General features: G+C 37.9%; 1 protein-coding gene across 1 annotated transcript in view; it reads left to right on the forward strand.

Moving 5' to 3' along the window:
• Positions 1-15,776, forward strand: part of LOC132706415 (polycomb group protein Psc-like) — a 118,408-nt gene extending 102,632 nt beyond the window's left edge. The window contains exons 5-6 of the mRNA XM_060677745.1: positions 7,989-8,184; positions 11,536-15,776. Of these exons, the coding sequence (XP_060533728.1) occupies positions 7,989-8,184; positions 11,536-13,803 (2,464 nt within the window). The 3' untranslated portion in view covers positions 13,804-15,776. The remainder of the gene's footprint in view (positions 1-7,988; positions 8,185-11,535) is intronic.
• Positions 15,777-18,693: the final 2,917 nt, after the last annotated feature.

The raw sequence follows: 18,693 nt of genomic DNA on the forward strand, positions 1-18,693 counted from the left end.
TGGGAGTCTTCGGAACGGCCCTGATCGATCCGGACTCAGTGCACGGTATTGGGCTAAAGGAGTTGCTGACCTTCTACAGGAGGGGCGGCATTCTGGACGCCCTCTAGAGCGGCCTGGGGGCACAACGGGCCCATCTGGTGGCCTAAGTGCTTGGACGCCCGCGAGGGCGCCCCCCTTTAATACCAATACCAATACCAATACCCTTAGAAATATAGTAAAGCACTTATGACTTCTATTGGTCTTCTAATGGTGGTATTCTTTTTTTACAAATTTTTGCTGGGGTATAAAAGTAACTAAAGTTATTAATCTTTAAATGGCCTGAACAATATTTCATTTCTGAAGAGGTTTTTGCTAAAAGCAAATGGCAAAGACATCATCATGATTATGAAATAGTATATACTTCGATTCATCACTTTATCAAGATCTAATTTAATCGTTCATTTACATTTACCTTACTATATACCAAATTTACTACCGCAATGGATACATTTACTTTACTATATACCAAATTTACTACCGCAATGGATCTTCGAATAGCCGGCCATTCCTTTGTATAATTTTTTCCTAGGGTGTAAAAGTAACCAAATTTATTAAAATGTTTTGAATTTTTGGAATGTTTGGAAATTTTGTTTCCAAAAACAAATGGCATTAAACATGCTCGACAAGCTATGCTCCTAGGAGCTGTCATCACTTCTGGATATTATGATTACGAAATAGTTTCCGTCACTTTATCAACATCTAACATTTTATGATCTCATTATCTAAGTGAAATTCGGAAGCTATATACTGCGGTGTTTCAAAATAAGGTTCTTGTAATATAATAAGTAAATAAATTATTAAAAAATAACGTTACTTACCAATATGATTTACCGTTGACAATTTTTTGTGTACATGAGTGTTGAATAACGCCCACTTATTTATCCTTCAGGCATTTTTTTCCTGTTTAAAGTCAAAAAACTTACTGGCAGTTATGTGAGATTTTCAAAAAAACCAGAAGAAATTTTCTCCTATTTTGTATCTCCGCGTCTGTTTAAAATTAATTTACTTAATTTACTAGAATTTCTTTTCTCGTAAAGCCGACGCAGCTTCGCGTTACGGCCCTGCTACGGGATAAAGGTCGGACGTTATCTATCTGTCCGGGACTATTTCGTTTGTCAATTAAATTGCCACAGAGCTAACGAACGCGGAGAGGCGGCAACGCCGCAATCCGACTCGGCAGAGATTAGTCGGATGACTGATAGTCTTCGGTTTTTAGGGCTGGCTTTGACGGTCGAATCTTGCCTGACCGATAAGCGTTTTTTTTTTGGGTTTAATTGCAATATAAACATAGCAAATATAATAATTTTAAAAGTTCATTCGGTTTTCTAAATTTCTGCGGGCCAAATCATCATCAAAAATTGGTACATCACATTTAACGCAACTATTTCACAAAGATTTTGCAGATAATTAAATGATTTTACAGCTTTCACAGATTTTGAAGCTCAATGTTTAGGTTTAGTTTTAGGTTTTAGGTCAATTTTAAGTTTTTTTTATTCCTTACTAATAAATAAAAAATAGCAAAAGTAATTAAAGTAAAATAAAACAAAAATTTTACTTAAAAGCCCTTTTTAATAAACAGGGTCAGTGTGAAATTAAAAAATATAAATTTTCAAAACCGGCGTCAAAATAAAAATTTTAATATGTTATTTCAAGATTTTGTTTGTTTTTTTTTTTTTTCTTTTTGTTCAAGTTAAATTAAGTAATTTGATTTATAGACAAGTACTTTTGATCATTATTAATGCAGGTCTATGAAAAATGTTATTTGTCAAAAAGTTATTTATTAAAATATTAATGGAAATTGCTCAAAAATTTTGGAAATATGATACGACTTCAATGAGATTTCGTTTAATTTACAGGCTGGAGATGGCTGTGAAAATTAGGTCGTTTATTGACCTGGCTACAGGTCCGTACATAGCAACTAGAATCAAGATTGCTGATATTTTTGGATTTATTTTAACTAGTTCTAGTAAATAATAATCTTGGTGTTACGTAGGGCCGCATTCTGGGCCCTTTGCTCTTTTTAATAAATTTTAAAGACTTTAGTCATGTTGAAAATAATTTTTCAATTACTTGTTGACTCCAGGAACCAACAGAATGATTCAAAAGAAGTCGATGATAAATAAATTGAATAATCAAGTTTAACGACCGGGGGAAGAAAAGTGTTACTCTGAAACTTGAAACAAAGTTTTTAAGTCTTACTAGTGATGAATTCTTATCCTGGAATCAACACTGTGCCAATCTCTGTACAAAATTTTAAAAAATCCGCCGTGGTATAAAAGTCGTATCCCGCTGGATATTTCTAGAATACTGTGCTGCCAATTTCAGTTGGGATTGGGATTTTTGTAGTGCAAAAAAAAGTAATTAGAGTAATCAAAGTAATCAACTAATTATTTTTAAAAATAATAGAAAGAACCTTGTTATTGTGCAGGAACACAAGGCATACGAGAGGTAAAGAAACAATGCAAAAGCAAGAAAAGAGTATTATTAAGAAAGCAGTTGAACAATTGGAAAAAAACTTCATCAAGAAGCGAGGAAATTTTATCAGGTCATAAAAAATCAACGAGGAAAAAATAAAAATAAAAAATTATTATTCTGCATCGACCGATAAGGGCAGTTAGTTTTGGTTAGTGCCATTGATAACAGTCCCCGAAGGTGGGCAGAATACTTTAAAGAGGTATTAGAGGCCTTCAGAGCAGGATGTTAAAGATGAAGTTGTGCCAATAATGAATGATAATAGAAACATTAATGAATCTTCAACTAAGGAAGAAATTATTTCAATTATCAAGACTTTTAAAAATAATAAAGTTTCTGGAGAGAATGGATCACATCTGAAATGTTAAAGGTTGGTGGAAATAAGCTTGAGTAACGTGATTGAACCAATATGGAGGGAAGAAAAAATGCCCAATCACAATTATCTGCCCAATATATAAAACGGGAAATGTTACTGTATGCGATAATTACAGAGACATAGCACTAATGGATACTATATACAAAGTTATGGCAATGCCATCAAGAATAGATTAATTGAGTAAATAGAGTAAGAAATAGATCAGTATCAGTGTCACTTCCGAGGTAACAGACCGACGATGGATCAGATTTTCATATTAAAACAAATTTTAGATAATAGCCTGGACCAGAAGTTTCCAATATATATGCTGTTTATTGATTTTAAAAAAGTCTGTGACACAGTTTGAGCGAAAAAATATATGAATCGATGGCGAAATTGGGAGTATCAAATAAAACGGATTATAAAGTATTAGCAGAAGCAAAAACAACAGAATAGTTCCGGGTAATGACTGGGTTAAGACAAGACGATCCGCTGTCGACATCATTATTTAACATACTATTGGAATCAGTGGTTCGGATAAGTAGTTTGAAAACTATTTAACCGAAGAACTCAAGTTCTTGATTACACAGAGAATCTAGTTTGAAAATTAATGAACTAAAAGCAAAATATATGGTACTAGGAGAAAAAGAGTTTAGTGGACAGAATAGGCACCTAAAGGTTATAAAAGAGAATAGCGAATAATATTTTCGAAAAATAGAGAAATTTAATTATTTGGGGGTAGGTATACCATCAGATAGTGAGGAAATGCATTAAATTCAAGAAAGGATAGCAAAAGACATGAAATATATTTGGGGATTACATCACATACTAAGAGCAAAGAGCGTGTCAAGGAGCCTCAAAAAAAGAGTGTACAAAACGATGATTAGGCCTGTTTAGGTCTTGTATGGATGTGTATAAGTATGGAAGCTCAACAAAAGGGAGACGGAAGCATTAGAAATATTTGGCGGCAATAAAGGAGAGAATCAGATGCTGAGCGGCGGGATAACTGGAAGAAGGTGTAGAGCTGGCCGCGGACAAAATGGATTCAAGCTGTTCAAAATGACCGGAAGGAAATGAAAGGGTCTTGTTGGCTCAATAGCTGATATATGTTACCGGCAAAGTCCGTTATGCAGTCATGCCTAGGTTTGCCTAGACAAGGTCTGCATTGCCGGGTCACTTTAGGTAAATTCCGAAATTGTTAGATATTTCGGACACTGTGGTACGACAACTTAGGTGTGCCAAATGTGTAGCAGGCAATTTCCGAAATAACTTGTCGCATTACTATCATACCGTCAATATTCATCGTTGCATAATTTTAATAATATTTTATTGTATCCTAAAGAACAATCACAAATGCACCTTGTATTGTTTATGTACTTACTACCAAAAAATAGGTATTCACCAAAAAAAGAGAAGTTTCTTTGGGTAGAATTAGGGCTCCTGCATTATATACTTTTTACGGACTACATATTATACAGGGACCCTGTCTGCAATCGGGATATCAGCTTATTTTAGAGTTTGCCTGCAACCCAACATTCTCGTACCACAGGGTAGGCAAAGTCCGAAATATGTAATAATTTCGTACTTTGCCTAAAGTTGAATGGCAATGAGGACTTTGCCTAGGCAAACCTAGGTGTTACTGCATAATGGACTTTGCCGGTAACATATACATATTGCCACGTACAGCACTCAGGGATAATCAACTTGATGTTATATCATGTGGTTACTAGCATGCGATATTAATTAGTTTCGGTTTTTAAATATGTAATGCATGCATTTCATTTTATGTATAAAATGTATGTAATTTGAAAAAAAAATTGTTGTTATTATAAGCTCAAAGCATCTTGCCTTGCACGTGCACAAATTCGGGAACACTCGGTCATTTGCTCGTAAAAACTAGGTTGGCAAGTCGCGATCGTGCCGCGAAGTGGCAAAACTTTCACAATTATCGCGGAAATAAAATTTACGCGCGAGATAATGAGCCGGGTACGATAAAATTTATGCTCTCGCGAAAGGAGATTACGAACACCTGTGGTCCACCGCGGGGACCTTATAAATCCCCTGCTCTTAATACGTGCGAGATAAAATTGCCGACACACTTCTTTCTAACGTCCTCTTCGAAGGGTCTCGACCATTCGGATTTTTAATATCCGTGCGATCATTCATGGCGACGCGTGCCCGAGCGAGACAGAAAATGCCAACTCAGAGATATAGGACAAACTGTTAGCAAGTCGATCGTGGTGTATCTACCGTATACAGAATGGCTCACTAATCCATAGGTTATTTTATCGACAATTTTTGCTGCATGCAATGAAGATTGATATTATATAAAGTATCTTCCAATACCCAACTTTCTCGTTACTTTCGAAAATCGTTGAAATCCAATTTTTTGAAAGTATCTCCGCTCGTATAAAAATTTTGTTTCTTTTATCGTGGGTACACCGTCGAAAAAAAATTTTTTTTTGTCTGTCCGTTCTCCATTCTTCCGTTCTCGACTTTCGGTTTTTTCTGAATACTTTTCGAACCGTTGGAGCTACAAAATTAATATTTGCCTCCTTTTTAACCCTCCACGAGACACATATAAGAAATGACCCTGATCCGACGCCGGTATCCATCTTTTTTTAACGATTTTCGACAGTCTTTTGGACATTGCTATGAAACACGATGTGTCCGAAATTTAAAGCAATCGACTTCATATTTGGCACATATACGCAGTTTTGCCCCGTGACGGAACCTATTGAAAATGGGGTGGATGGGGGGTCGCGAAGTATTTAAAAAAAAATAAAAATCGCGTGTGCGAGGGTCTACAAAAAACATCATTTTTTCAAAAAAAGGTTAACGAGACCCAAAAAATTGTTGAACCAGAAGACGCAGAAGATGCGACCCCATAAACTTTTGTTTTCACCTATAGTACAGGGTGTTCGCGATATTCCGTGCTAAATGTGTTAAGTATCTTAAATTTGCAGGTATCAACTTCAAATTTAGCAGAGAAGTAAAAGTCCGTGTGCACATTTGAACGATAGGAATTGGGTGCATTCAAATTTTACCAAGTATTTTTTAATAATTTTTGAAATATTTTTTTTTTTGGTAATTTTAGCTTCCAGAAAATATGTTTTTTTCGTTCATCCTATCGGCAAAAGTCTTTAACCAGCAGATGCGGAAGATCCAGTGCAATAACATTGATTTCAAGCATTTCGATTACATACAGAGTTTTGAAATTATAGGCAAAAATCTAAAAGAAAAAATTGTTCTTTTATAGAGTAAATTATTAGCCGCAAATCAAAAATCGTAAAAAATATGGCTAATTGGTTCAAACAATGTCATAGGCCGCAGCAAGAACTACAATTTTTGTATTCGGGGTTTTCTTGTATCACATTCGCTGCTCGGGATATTTGAATAAGTCCATATTGAAATCGCTATTTCAGGGGCTGTCAAGACGCGATGACGTCATTGATTATTACGGCGCGCTGCACGGTTTCAGAAAAAACTTATTTTCTCGAAAACGATTTACTATTTTCAAAAAATTCTTGGACCAGGAAACGTGTCGAGAGAGAGTTTCAGGTTTCGTCAATTATACAGGGCGCGAGATATTTGAAGAAATATCATTCGATAACGCTATTATTTGTACAAATTTGAATATTTAACAAAGTTTGCTGAAACTGCTGAAGTTCAGCGAGGCTTGAAACACACCTTATACAGCGTGTATATACAATAAAATTATATCGATTTTGAGAAAGTTCCATAGTGGTCCAGAGAAGCACGATAGAAAAACAATGCGTCCCTTTACCACACGAAACCGCGAAGCTGCTTCCTTATATAATAAAAAGCTATATTAACACCGCAGTTCTTAGTCGTTAGCATTGATTTAGCAATGATTGCTGTTTTTCTTTTTCAAAGAAACAAAAAACAACAAAAAATAATTCTATATTCACATACTATTTACAAAACTTCTGGATTCCTCCTGCATAGGTTGTTATTGAATTGAACTTGCTGACATTTCGCCAATCATCCTGTTGGTTTCTTTAGAGCTTACCGAAACTGAACCAAAGTTTCAGTTAAGCTCTGAACTGAAGTATTATGTTTCATTGTGTTAGTTCTTATTTAAATAACAAAAAAAGAATAACTTTTTTCAAATTTAAAATTTTGAACTCCCTGTTTGCGATAATCGATTGCCAAAATTGCCTTTGGTTAAATTCAGGTTATTTAAGTCGTAGACTCTTCTTTGATATATATAAAGTATATTTTAGTGCAAATATCTTGCCGGTGAGGTTTTATGAAAGCTCCACAGTTAAAAAGTCTTTACTATTGTTAAAAAAAGGCAACGAAAATGTAAGCACACAAATTAATTTGGAAATAGCTAAGTTTATATGTACAAACACAATTGTTGTCAATAAATCTTTTCTACTCACCTTGTATGTATATTTAAATTTACCGCCTAATGCTGTTATTTCAAAAGTAAATTCCATCAGAACTTATATACCAACAAAAAACTGTTGAGGGTGTGCACCTTTCTATCGTGCTTATGCGCGGGACCTCGTAAACTCCCCCGGACTGTTATCTCGGCCAGAGGGCCCCTCCGACACGTAGAAAAAGAACGGATTCATTCATAATTCAGTCGTCGAGATTTCGGCGCAGTGTTGTTTCTGCGATATTATCTTTTTCCCGACCATTGGGCTTGCCGCATGTTTTCTTTACGTTAGGGCGGCAGTTTTGACGTCTTGCGATTTTGGGGGTCTGCTTTGTTTTTTCAACGATGTTTTGTTGTACATTTACTATGAGATGTGGCAACCCAGCCTTTTACCTGTCATATCCTATACACGTTTAATAGGCTAGATGTCTGATTACCTCGAAGGTCATGTAGGATGGAGTACATTATCTTGTGACCATATTAATTGTGGTCAAGAGTAAAGTTGGAAAAATACAACCGAAAAACAATATTAAAGTTCTTACTTTAATCGCAAGTGACTTGCTCTTGGACTTCCATCGTCTTCATCCCTTTCTCTCTTATTAAGAAACGGATGGGAGCCCAATGTAAAGACAATAGAAGTTCAAGCAACCTTCCACTGTCGTCCGCCATCCGTATCGGTTTAGTTATCAATAAATAATTTTTGAATTGTTCCAGCGATGACTCCGCCCCCGGGGCAATACGGATCCCTGGCATCGCAACTGATCCGGACGCCCTGAAGGACGGCTGCTTGGGAGACGAGACGCCCGAGTCGCTAATGAAACGGTACCTCCTTTGTCCGGGCATGTGCAGAATCGACGTTCTGAAAAAGTTCGTCAGGAATAAGTACAGCGTAGATACCAGTCAATTTTACGTGAGTAACTAAATTTTTTTGTCGGTCCTTTTCTCCGTTCTCTGTAGACGCGGCATTAAATGGCCATAACTTTCGAACGGTTCGACCTAAAGGAAATTTGATTCTTTTTCAACAGTCAACGAGACACATAAGCCATTAAAAAATGGTCGCGCTCGAACCCAGCTGTCCATATATATTCTTTGTGGCCTTTAAACATTGTCCCGAAACAAAGTAAGTGTCCGAAATTTGAAGCTATCCGCTTGAAATTTAGCACACTTATAGAGTATGGATCCCATACGCAACCTATTGTTGTTAGGGGACTGGGGAGTTAGGAAACATTTGGAAGAAAATTATAAGCCCCATTTGCAAGAGTCCAAGAAAAAATATCTAGAAAACCTTTTGTGCGTTCGAAAAAATTCGCAAATAAAAAGATGCACGAAATTTGGAACACGAAGTTTCGTTCTTGATGGCTTTTTGAAAATGTACAGGGTGCGCGGATCGGTTATTCACAAAAAAAAAGAAAAATGGGTTCCTCTTTTAATGAGACTTGACTATAACGTTTCAGACAGTTTAGGCCGTATCGAGATCTAAAATGTTTGTATTCAAGGTTTTCGACTAAAATACAGGGCGTTCGAAATATTCCGGATTTGCCGTCATCGGCTTCAGATTTAAACTGAAGATGTTGGTAGAAGAATTTTTTTTTAAATTTTGAAATTATTCTTGGAGGGCCCGGGCTAACATTTTTTAATTTAAGCATTTTTTTCGAATATGTACAGGGTTCCTCTTTTAATGAAAATTGGACATAACTGTGACATTATGATTCAAATTACGATTTATTTCACATGGAAGTTTAGTAATAAGCAAATTTATTTCAACAGGTTTACACCCAATCACAGAAAATATATAAATAAGGGAAAAATATTGAAAATATGGTTTAAAATACTACGCCGTTATAAGCTCTGCGCATGAAGCAAAAAACAGGCAACAATCTCACGAAGTGTATCCGCATTAATATCACGTATGTCTGAAACAATTACCACAAATTAACAAAATTGGCGACTGATATAAAACGTTTGTCTTAGGGGTCGGGGGATGAAATGTAGGCCTAAGGCTTCAATTCTGGGGAAATACAGAACTTTCAGAGAATTAATGTCCCTCCTAAACTCCAAAGATGATTTCCCGAACCTGCCTAATAATTTCTGATGGTCAAGCCCTCTATGGGGATATATATTATTTTCTTTAAAAACTGAGTAATTTAAGGAATCGTCTCTAGATCAAGTGAAAAACAAAACATTAAAAATGGGGCAATTTGGTTTATATAGTTTTGTAGAGCGCGTCGAGGGCTGCTTGCACTTCCAGTTGTGGCCCATATTTAGCGTGCGATAGAAAAATACAGTTGCAAAATCGCCATTACTGTTACAATATGAATTATTTGCTAAAATTTGACATGACTGAAGGCACTTTTTACAGGGTGCCTGTACAGGGTTATTCATTATATTTTGACACGCATCTACAGGGTTAATTTTGAAAGATAGAAAAAAAGTGTAAATACAAAAGTTTGAAGATTTTTACTCTATTATCTTATGCAAATGCAATTATTAGCTTAAATCGCAAGATATTTTTTTCCTGATTTCAAAAACATATACTTTATTTATATTTCATTTAGCCGTTTTTGAGATATTTCAGTTTAAAAATAATTATCATTCGATTTCTGGACAATTGTTAAAAAATGGTCAAGTCTGCCTTGATAGGAATAATATTCTCTGTGTTTGCAATTGTTTTAACAATGTGCTGCTTTTGACAACTAATCCAAACTAAAGAGTTTGCAGCATAATGGGTTATACTGAGAAAGAAAAACGTCAAATAATAAAACTGTATTATTCAAACAATAAAAATATTAATAATTAATGCTAAACATTTTCCACAGAACCTCCATTATTTTTTATACATCGGACAATATTTCCTTTCAATTTCCTATTAATACACGAGGTGATAAAATCAGGGTTTTCTCTGTTTACATCTTGTAAAACGATATCAAGTCTTTCTCTTATCACTTGTTAACTTTCAGGCCTATTATAATAATAATTCCTTGTCTACCTATCCAAAGTCTATATTTATTATTTAGATAATCGGTAACCGGTTGAAGATTATGTGGAGGTGCGCCATCTTGATGCTAAATTTAATTTAAATGATTCCGAACTGTTTTATTTCTGTTTCAAGTAAATTTAAATATCGTTGGCCATATAATTGGTGCGATCACCATATTGTTCAACATACCACACCATATATAAACTGACGTCCGTTCTTGGATTTTCACTGCCTGCATTTTGTGTGGATTATTGGTGGACCAAAAATGTTTATTGTTCCGAACGAAGTCTCATCCGTAAATATTATTTTGTTTAGAAAATTTTCATCTTCTTGAGATGTTATATATTTCAGTGCAAAATTCGAGCCTCTGTTAATCGGTTAAATTTTGCACTGGAAGGAACTGATACAGGTCAAATTTCTGATATTTTAGCGTTCGTTGAATTTTACTGTATGCATTTCTGGATAATTTTTTAACGTCAGGTATGGAATATTCAGGATTTTCGAAAAAATAAAAAATATAAATATCAAGAAAGTAGAACTCAAAATCATGATGAAAGTAAAGTAATATGGTAAGGTCTTCATCAAAATTTGTTTTTATGGTATTCCGGGTGACACTACTTCGGTCCTCAAATTGTTCAATAACGTTTTTAATTGTATTTATTGAAGGAACTCTTCTACCCGGATATATTTGTCGATATTTTCTTTTACTAACAATTTGAAATATCTTAAGTTATTTAACTTACGCTGCTGATGTTTAGTTTTAATTATTTGTTAAAAATAGAACATTGTTAAAACAATTGCAAACATAGATAATATGGCTGCTATCAAGGCACACTTGACCATTTAAAAAAATGTGGCTATTGCCCAGAAATCGAACGATAATTATTTTAAAACTCTTTCAATAATGGCTAAATGAAATGTCAATAAACTATATGTTGCCGTCATTTTGACAGTTTGCGATCGTCGTTTGTTTTTTCTGACATTTGCACAAGATAATAGAGCAAAAATCTTCAAACTTTTGTATTTACACGTTTGTTTCCATCTTTCAGAATTAACCCCGTAGGTGGGTGTCAAAATATAATGAATAATTCGTGCATTTTTCGAAAGGAGGACGATATAGAAATAACGAATTCCATTAGAACAAGAAGGCTCGAAATGGTTTCTTTAAAATACGAAGCCGCGTAGCGCCTTTGAGTACTGCGTACAGCGTATCGTGAAGCTATTTTGCATTTGTATTGTACTTTATAGTGGATAGACGACTTTCACTCGTTTCGTTTGTTTCAGATCGATATATTGTACAAGAGGGTGCCGCTTCCGGATCACTATACCCTCATCGACATCGCCTACATCTATTCGTGGCAGCGGAACGAAACGATGAAGTTCTTCTTTCGCATAACGGACATAAACAAAGCGCCGAAAAGGTTCGATTACTTCGACGCGTCGCAAACAGTGCCGGAATTCCTACCGAAACCCCTGACGAGGTCTAGGAACAGTCCTCTCAAACGAAGATCCGCCACAGCGAAGGTGGGAGGCGGCATTCGGCCCGGCGCGGAGATGACCGTCACTGCCGCAGTGAAGGTGGAGGTGAAAAGTGAATGTGATATTGAGCGGAAGAAAATCAGTGACGATAACAATTGTGATAGCAACGCTAGTGAATCCGGTGAAAGTGCCACGATTAAAACCGAGCCGGACAATAAACCCACTACTGAAACAGACGATGTTAGCGATAAGAAGGCTATCGATAAGCCGGACAGCGTCGTTCCTAGCGAAACGAAGGACGAACCCGTTCCGACAACCGGCGACATAACGAAAGGGGACGTAAAACAACAACCGCTCGATAACACCTACACCAAAATCACCCTCAACCGTACTAACAACGTGGAAATAGTCACCAAAGTGCAGCCCGCGTCCGATAAGCAAAACCAGCAGAGCGCCGCGCGGCGTGTCGTCAAGCAGACGCTTACCAGACCCGCGAAGGGGCCCAACAAGGCGGGAAAAATTTCCATCCCGAAGCTGGTGCTGTCGAAGAAGTTGCCCAAACCGAAACTTGAAGCACCGGATATCGACGACGAGAAGTCGCGGTTCTTCAAGAGCATCGAGTTGACGGCCAAGGCCTCCACGCCACCTAATACGATCAAAAAGAGGAAAAGCAGCAGTCCGATCAAGGCGGATAAAGCCAAGAGACCGGTCAAGATCATCCTGCAGGAAAAACCGCGCGATAGCGGTTTGCAGTCGCTGATCGACAGCTGCAAAATCAACATACCGTCCTCCCTTTCGATTACGATTAAGGAGAGTTCGGAAGAGAACGCGAAGCCGCCGGTGGCGCCTCCGGTCAAGAACTACATCGAGATCTTAAAGCTGCCGGACGAGAATTCGTCCGGCTGCGACGAAAAGTCCGCCAAGCTGGACATGAGCAAGTTTTGCGACAGCGACAGCGAGCAAAAGGTCGACCAAGATTTGTCGGAGATCGCCAAGAGTTTGACGGAGAAGATTCCGATGTCGACGACCATCTCGCACATCGTGGGACCCAAGCAGCAGTTCCCCATACCGGTGAAGATGCCGCCCGTCCAGCCGGCCGCGGTGCCCGAGCTGAGCAAGGCATTGGAATCGACGAAGGACAGCAAGCCGCCGCAAACGTTCCAGAAGATATTCGAGGAGTCGATCAAGAAGGCACCGGAAGGCGACCAGATAGCGACCCCTAACGGCGGCAACAAAAGGAGCCTGGTGGAGATCGCGACGCGTCTGTTTAAGAAGAGCAAGACGGAGCCGACGAAGACGGCGACGGAGGCGTTGCCGAAAGTGGCGATCCCCAGGCTGCCGCACCAGAGGACGTTCAGGATGCAAGGCAGCGCGAAGCTGGTGCCGCAGACCGTGGCCAGTTTGCACTCGACCAGCCTGGGCATGAATTACACCGTGTCGGTGGGGCAAACGAGTCCGACGAAGACGTCCAAGGTGAACGGCACCGTGTCGCCGGCGAAAGCGGAGTCCGTGCCGAAGATTCCCGAGTGTAAAGCGTCGGCGTCGCCCCTAAACGAACCGAAAACGGTGAAGACCGAGTTCAAGGTGCCGACGCCGAGCCTTGGCTCGGCCAAGCTACCGGACAGTGTTTCTCCCAAGCACTCGCCGAAATCTTCGCCGGTAGTCAAGCACATGTACGCGCCGGTCAACCAAAAGTTGAACCGCTTCGCCAACATATCGCCGAAACTGCCGAATCCGCCCTCGAAATCTCCGAGTCCCTCCAAATCCAACTCCCCTCCCACGTCTTCGTCGAACCCGCTCAGTCCTAACGAGATCCTCGAGAAGTACAACATCCAGAACCTGGCGCAACTCACTGCCAGTCTGAATTTTAACCCGGCGGTGTTGGCGCTGACCGCGCCGTCCAATCAGCTGGCCGTGTTTCAACACGCGATGCTGCTGAAGCATTTCGAGCTGCAGAACAGGCAGAGTTGGCTGGCGAGGAATCAGGGCCCGTTGCTGCAGTACGAGAAGTACCTGCAGAGTCTCAACGGCGCCCCAGGGCAGCAACTGATGGGGAACATCAAGGAGAATTGAGCGGCGACGACAAGCCGGAGTACAGGGTGTCTTTCGATTTGTTAATGGTCGTTATGGCGGCGGCGTCGCCTGACGAGCCGAAACGTCGCGATTTTTCCGGTCGATGGTGGTCGGGTCGATCGAACTACGGGGTGGTCCCTTGAAAATTTCGATATTACACGGCTCTGGAATGTCATTCAAAAAGAATTTGCCGCCGTGATTGCTTTCAATGTATACAGGGTATTCCTAACTGCAGTGTGCAAAACGTTAATAGCGTTTTGTGCGTCTAAAATAAGCGCCAATTCGTTTTCGAGATTCAGGGTGTGAAAGTTTGAAGAAAAAACGTTTTCTATCTTTATAAAATTTGATACTGTCGTAAGAAGCGTTTTTTGACGTAAAAGAGTTGTTAAAGTTTCTATCAGTGGCGTCTCGAATTTGCCGCCGTAATCTCTCTGCATGCAGGATGTCCGTAACTACAATATTCAAACTTGAACGTTGCGAATAAGCTTCAATTTCTTATATAAAGATATGTCAAGGACGACAAGTTTTAAAAGCTATAATTTTTACCGTATCCCCAAATGTCTTTATAAAATTTAACACGCACATTTCGAGCGTCAATAACATTGGACATACAGAGTTTTCAAAAAAGTAAAAACTATTACGGTTTTTAATTTGGTATTATGGAAAATGTCTTTTTTTTTCTTTTAAAATTTTATTAAATTAGGATCTATTTTGGACGTAACTGTTACATTTTGATGCGTTATCAAATTTTGATTTAGAATTTTAAAGTACCAATATTAATTTTTCTTTAGTTAATCAAAGGAGGGTGTTTTCTATACAGGGTGTTTCGTATTAAGATGGGATATTTTAAGAAAAAGAGGTTTTTTTTAATGTAGGTGCCAATATATGTATGGTATTAAAATTAAAAAAAAAAGATATTTCCTCATGTTCATTGAATCTGCCTTAGATATTTTCTTGAAATTTGTGTTTCTACATGCACCATTGGCATCGTACGCCACTAATTACGTTTTTAAAATCGCGACTCGTTTTTTAGCGGAAAAATTAAAAAGCAATAAAAATCTTATTTTATCATTAGAATTAAATGAATAACTAGTCATAAACAGTCAACTATAAAAATTAGGAAAACCCATTTTAAAAATTATTTTGAACATCCCGTATTTCAAAAATGAGGCGACTGCGAACCTACATCAGCAACTTATTATGAGACACCCTGTAAGATTCACTCACCAAGGAAGCCTAAACGCAATGACTTGATATTTTCTCTTACTTTACATACTTCGTCTAGCTATGCTAAATTTTCACGGAAAAATATCCTTGATCGAAAGTGTGGACCGCCACGAATTGGACAAATCGTTACTGATCGGCAATTTCTGTAACCAAGTATACGTCTGGCGACTCCGGATAGAAAATTATTGTTTAAGTGCGAAAACCGTTTTTCTAACATAATCTCAGGTTTGTACAAACTACTTAAAATAACGGCGTCATTCTAAGATAAACGTTCTGAGAATTGAGTGTTTCCCAAATAATCTGATCCGTATCGTCTCCATTATCCTTTCTTCGCTCCTTTGATCTCTAATTGGTGTGGACAATTTATTGCCTTGTTGTTTAAATGTCATTCATAAGATGTTTGCCACGTTGCGTTGTCCGGGTGTTTTTTATCGTCTTGGAAAATTGAGTCCGACCAGGATTTAAGAACCTCTGATTTATTTTAATAAATTTTCGACCTTGATGGCGATTTTAATGGCGCAAGAGTTGCAATTTTTTACGAAAACGACTATTTATTATGGTTACTTTTGTACGGCGAATGGGCAAATTTGCATGTTACTATGGGAGATTTGAGAACTTGAAGGTCGTGTTTTTTGAGTTACACGAAAAAAGATAATAACCCATTCTTTGTGTGGAATGGGTCTCGTAGGCTAAACGACATAAGCTACTGGATAAGAAAACTCCTGTGTTTTATGTATCGTCACACTACGCGTAGGTACTTTTGTTGAAGATATCCCCAAACAAATTGCAGACACCAAATCAAAAATATTCTTAACAAATGGGTGCTAAAACATCTACCTTATTACTAAACCTACGATTTTAAATACTAACGAGTTGTAATCCGAAGGAATTCATCATTTGACTGTAACAAATAATTTATTTTTTTCATGTAGAAACTCGTAATTGAAGTTAAATGTTTCAAGAATTTGATTTTGGCTAGATATTTTTTTCAAGAGCTTTCGTAATTCCTTACTAAGCTCGTCGGTTGCTGCCAAACACTTCTAGTATAGTAGAACCATCGATCTATTGAACTCTTTATTATCCATCAAGTACTTGTGTAGTCAATGTTAAAACATCACCGTTCTTGGAAATTTTTTAGCTGTTTTTCGGAGTCAGTTCATTAAGGGGTTCTGGAAACATGTTGTTCTTTAGTTAGCGCCTGTTGTTGACTTTAAATCAGGAGGCTTAAGGCATTTTAGCTTCGCGTAATTCAACTTAATTATCTAAAAACATTGAATTACGTTTGGTGGTTACCTTACTTGATGCGTTGTTGTGGAGTTGGGTGACGTCATTTGACCTATGAGGTATCGATATGTTTTCGATAAATATCTTCGTTTGTTTTTGGTTATATGAGGTACTGTTGTATATTGTTACTCACATAACAGTTTGGGTTATAACGAAGAAACCAACATAAAACATTGAAAATTTGTGATCGAGATCGAGACAAATATAGGAGATCTACAGAAACGTCCAAATTTGCTCAGGCACCCTGTACAATTCGCGCGGAAATCTGGGTGGTACACTTCTTCCTTACTGCACATATTTATGCACTTTTAGCGTCGGATTTGAATAGGAAATTTTCAAAATAACGTTAAAAATCGTTTAGACTAGTTTTTTAACAAATGACAGTTGAAACTTTCCCGCCCATAGTCATAACTCTTTTCCGACGGTGAAAGTACGAAGTGTTATTCACTCAAGTTCCCGTACCTTTTCGATCGTTCCACGACGGTTTGTTACTGTTTTAGTTTTTCCATTAAATTATTTGTTAATTTTAGGCATGTTTCCTTTTTTTTAACCGATTATGTATTATATTTTTGTAATTAAACCTCTAGCACCGTAAGGGAAATGTAAGATATTATTTTGCAAATTTAATTAAAAAAAAAGACGTTGAAAAATTAACCCCGGCCTTTTTTTATTCTCGACCCCGCAAAAATCATCCGACCGTTTTGGTTATTGCGATTTTCTATTCGAGTTACGACGGTTCGAGGAAAATCCCGAGTCAATCCACGAGAATATCTCGTAAGGGAAAGGTCAAACGAAAGTAATGCAGCCGCTCCCCAAATTCGGCGTCTGGCTTGGTTTCGATCACCTGTAGCTATGGCAACCGCGCGAAACCGCCCAGCCCGGCACGGGAGAAGGAAAATTCGGCTGAAAATTGGGAAAATCCTCTATACTCCGCTCGAGAAGAGCTCTGGAAAACTTTTAGAGTCGGAGTCTGTAAAAGCGGGCCGTTTAAATGCTTGTTTTGACTTCTAACAGGGGTGTGCCCAGGATATAAACTAGTCGGTGGCTTGAGAAATGAATAACTGTTTATTATAAGGTGCTTGTATCAAGCCCTTATGTTAGGGTAGACTGGGTACGGTTGAAACATCATAAATATTGAAAAATCACGCTTACACAAGGGCCTATTGTGTTTTGACAACGAAAAGTAAGTATTTATGATCAATTTCTTTGTTATACTTCCTGATTTGTATAATATTAGTTTCTTTGAGTATTTTAAAGCATAATTGTATTTTTTTAGAGATTATAATATGATGGTTCGTTTCAATGTAGGTTATTATTCCTCGTGTTTGTAACCAATATTTTCTAGAATCAGGGTGGGTACGGTTGTAACATTAATATTATAATATTCTTGCTTTGCAGATGCTTAGAAAACGGGTCAGAAAGACTTCAAGAGGTAAAAGCGTTTCTTATAAAGAAGTCAAAAAAGGAGGTTCTTTGAGGCTAGCTGCTGAAAAATCTGGCATAAACTATGTCTCTTTGTTGAGATTCAAACGAAAGAGCGAAGCTGTGAACGAAGAGAACCCTAACCAGGTAGAAGAGCACGTAACTCACCAAAAGATCAAGAGCGTGAATTGTCCAAATCCCTGGTTCGTTGTGCTGACATATATTTTCTTGTCTCGATAAAAGAAGTGAGAAAATTTGCATATGAACTTACCATCAAATGTAATTTGAAGACTCCGCCCACATGGATTGAAAATGAGGTGGCTGGAGAGGAGCGTTTCTGCACAAGCTACAAGTCTAACTAGAGCGACAGTTTCAATCGAATTAATGTCTATACGTTTTACGACAACCTTCAAATCGTTATGGACAGGGAACACTTCGAACCTCAGAACATTTATAATGTTGACGAAACTGGAGTTACTACACAGTGCAGAAGCCAGACAGAGTTGTAGCAAGACGTGACTCAAGGCAAGTGGGTGCATTTACCTCTGCTTTAGTCACACTAGCATTTGGAGCTAATGCTTTTGGCAACACAATTCCACCGATGTTTGTATTTCCTCGAATTAGATACCATGAGCATTCCATCAGAGATGGACTAGTAGGTTCAATTGGTACAGGTAATCCATCTGGGTGGATGCAAGATGAGCAGTTTATTGTGTTTCTCAAACATTTCAAAAAACACACGAATGCTTCTCAGACACATAAGGTCTTACTTGTATTAGACACTTATTCGTCCCATATACATATTCATTCTTTGAACTGTTGCAAAGAGAACGGAATAGTTTTACTTTCACTTCCACCCCACTGTTCGCACAAATTACAGTCATTGGATAGTTCTGTTTATGGGACTTTCAAAAAAGCAATAAACACTACTTGTGATGCCTGGATGCGAAATCATCC

Source organism: Cylas formicarius, unplaced genomic scaffold (assembly GCF_029955315.1).
Source record: "Cylas formicarius isolate icCylForm1 unplaced genomic scaffold, icCylForm1.1 PGA_scaffold_8__14_contigs__length_24414737, whole genome shotgun sequence".
In the NCBI taxonomy this organism is placed as follows: domain Eukaryota; kingdom Metazoa; phylum Arthropoda; class Insecta; order Coleoptera; family Brentidae; genus Cylas; species Cylas formicarius.